The sequence below is a fragment of the Sinocyclocheilus grahami genome, unplaced genomic scaffold (genome assembly GCF_001515645.1).
Source record: "Sinocyclocheilus grahami isolate Dianchi unplaced genomic scaffold, SAMN03320097.WGS_v1.1 scaffold3326.1, whole genome shotgun sequence".
Taxonomy (NCBI): domain Eukaryota; kingdom Metazoa; phylum Chordata; class Actinopteri; order Cypriniformes; family Cyprinidae; genus Sinocyclocheilus; species Sinocyclocheilus grahami.
In genome coordinates this window covers 12,058-12,606 of record NW_015508468.1, presented here as the reverse complement: position 1 = coordinate 12,606, position 549 = coordinate 12,058, and the positions used below count along the sequence as shown (strand labels likewise).

The 549-nt window shown below is 36.8% G+C and overlaps 1 protein-coding gene across 1 annotated transcript in view; it reads right to left on the bottom strand.

Moving 5' to 3' along the window:
* Window positions 1–549, bottom strand: part of LOC107576194 (protein capicua homolog) — a 19,797-nt gene that overhangs the window by 7,565 nt on the left and 11,683 nt on the right. Inside the window, exons 4-5 of the mRNA XM_016262428.1 lie at window positions 260–410; window positions 6–40 (exon numbers count right to left, since the gene is read on the bottom strand). Coding sequence (XP_016117914.1) covers window positions 6–40; window positions 260–410 — 186 coding nt within the window. The remainder of the gene's footprint in view (window positions 1–5; window positions 41–259; window positions 411–549) is intronic.

Here is a 549-nt window from a genome sequence, read left to right as displayed (position 1 = left end):
TGGGCTGGTGAATGGAGCAGTGTCTTGAGCTGGGAAAAAACTTTTAAAAAAATATAAAAATAAGAGGAACAGAGATTTGCATCAAAAACAGTAAGCAAAATGTAAAAAATAACAATTATTGTGATTTTTTTTTAATAAAAATATTTTTCCCATAATATGTGTATATTACATGTCCTTACAAAGCCTTTTTTTTTTTTTAAATATTGTAATGTAAATGTTTGCTGTCATTGTCAAGAGGTGAGATGCAACAGATATTTACAGGTCGTCAGCATCACTCTCGGTCTCACTGTCACCTCCTCTCTCCACGGGTGGGTCTTCAGCAATAGGAGGGGGGCAAGACGGGGAACCTCTCTCTGGGGCTGGATGGTCAGTAGGTCCCTCAGTCACAAGGGCAACTCCACAGCGAGGTTCTGCACGTTTAATTCAGTTTCAAAACATCAACAGAAAGCATATATTCTGAATGTGATTTTGTGTATATTCTATGCAATATCATACAAGAAAATGTTGCAATGTCAAATTATAGTGTTCAGATGTTACCTTTGCTCTGAT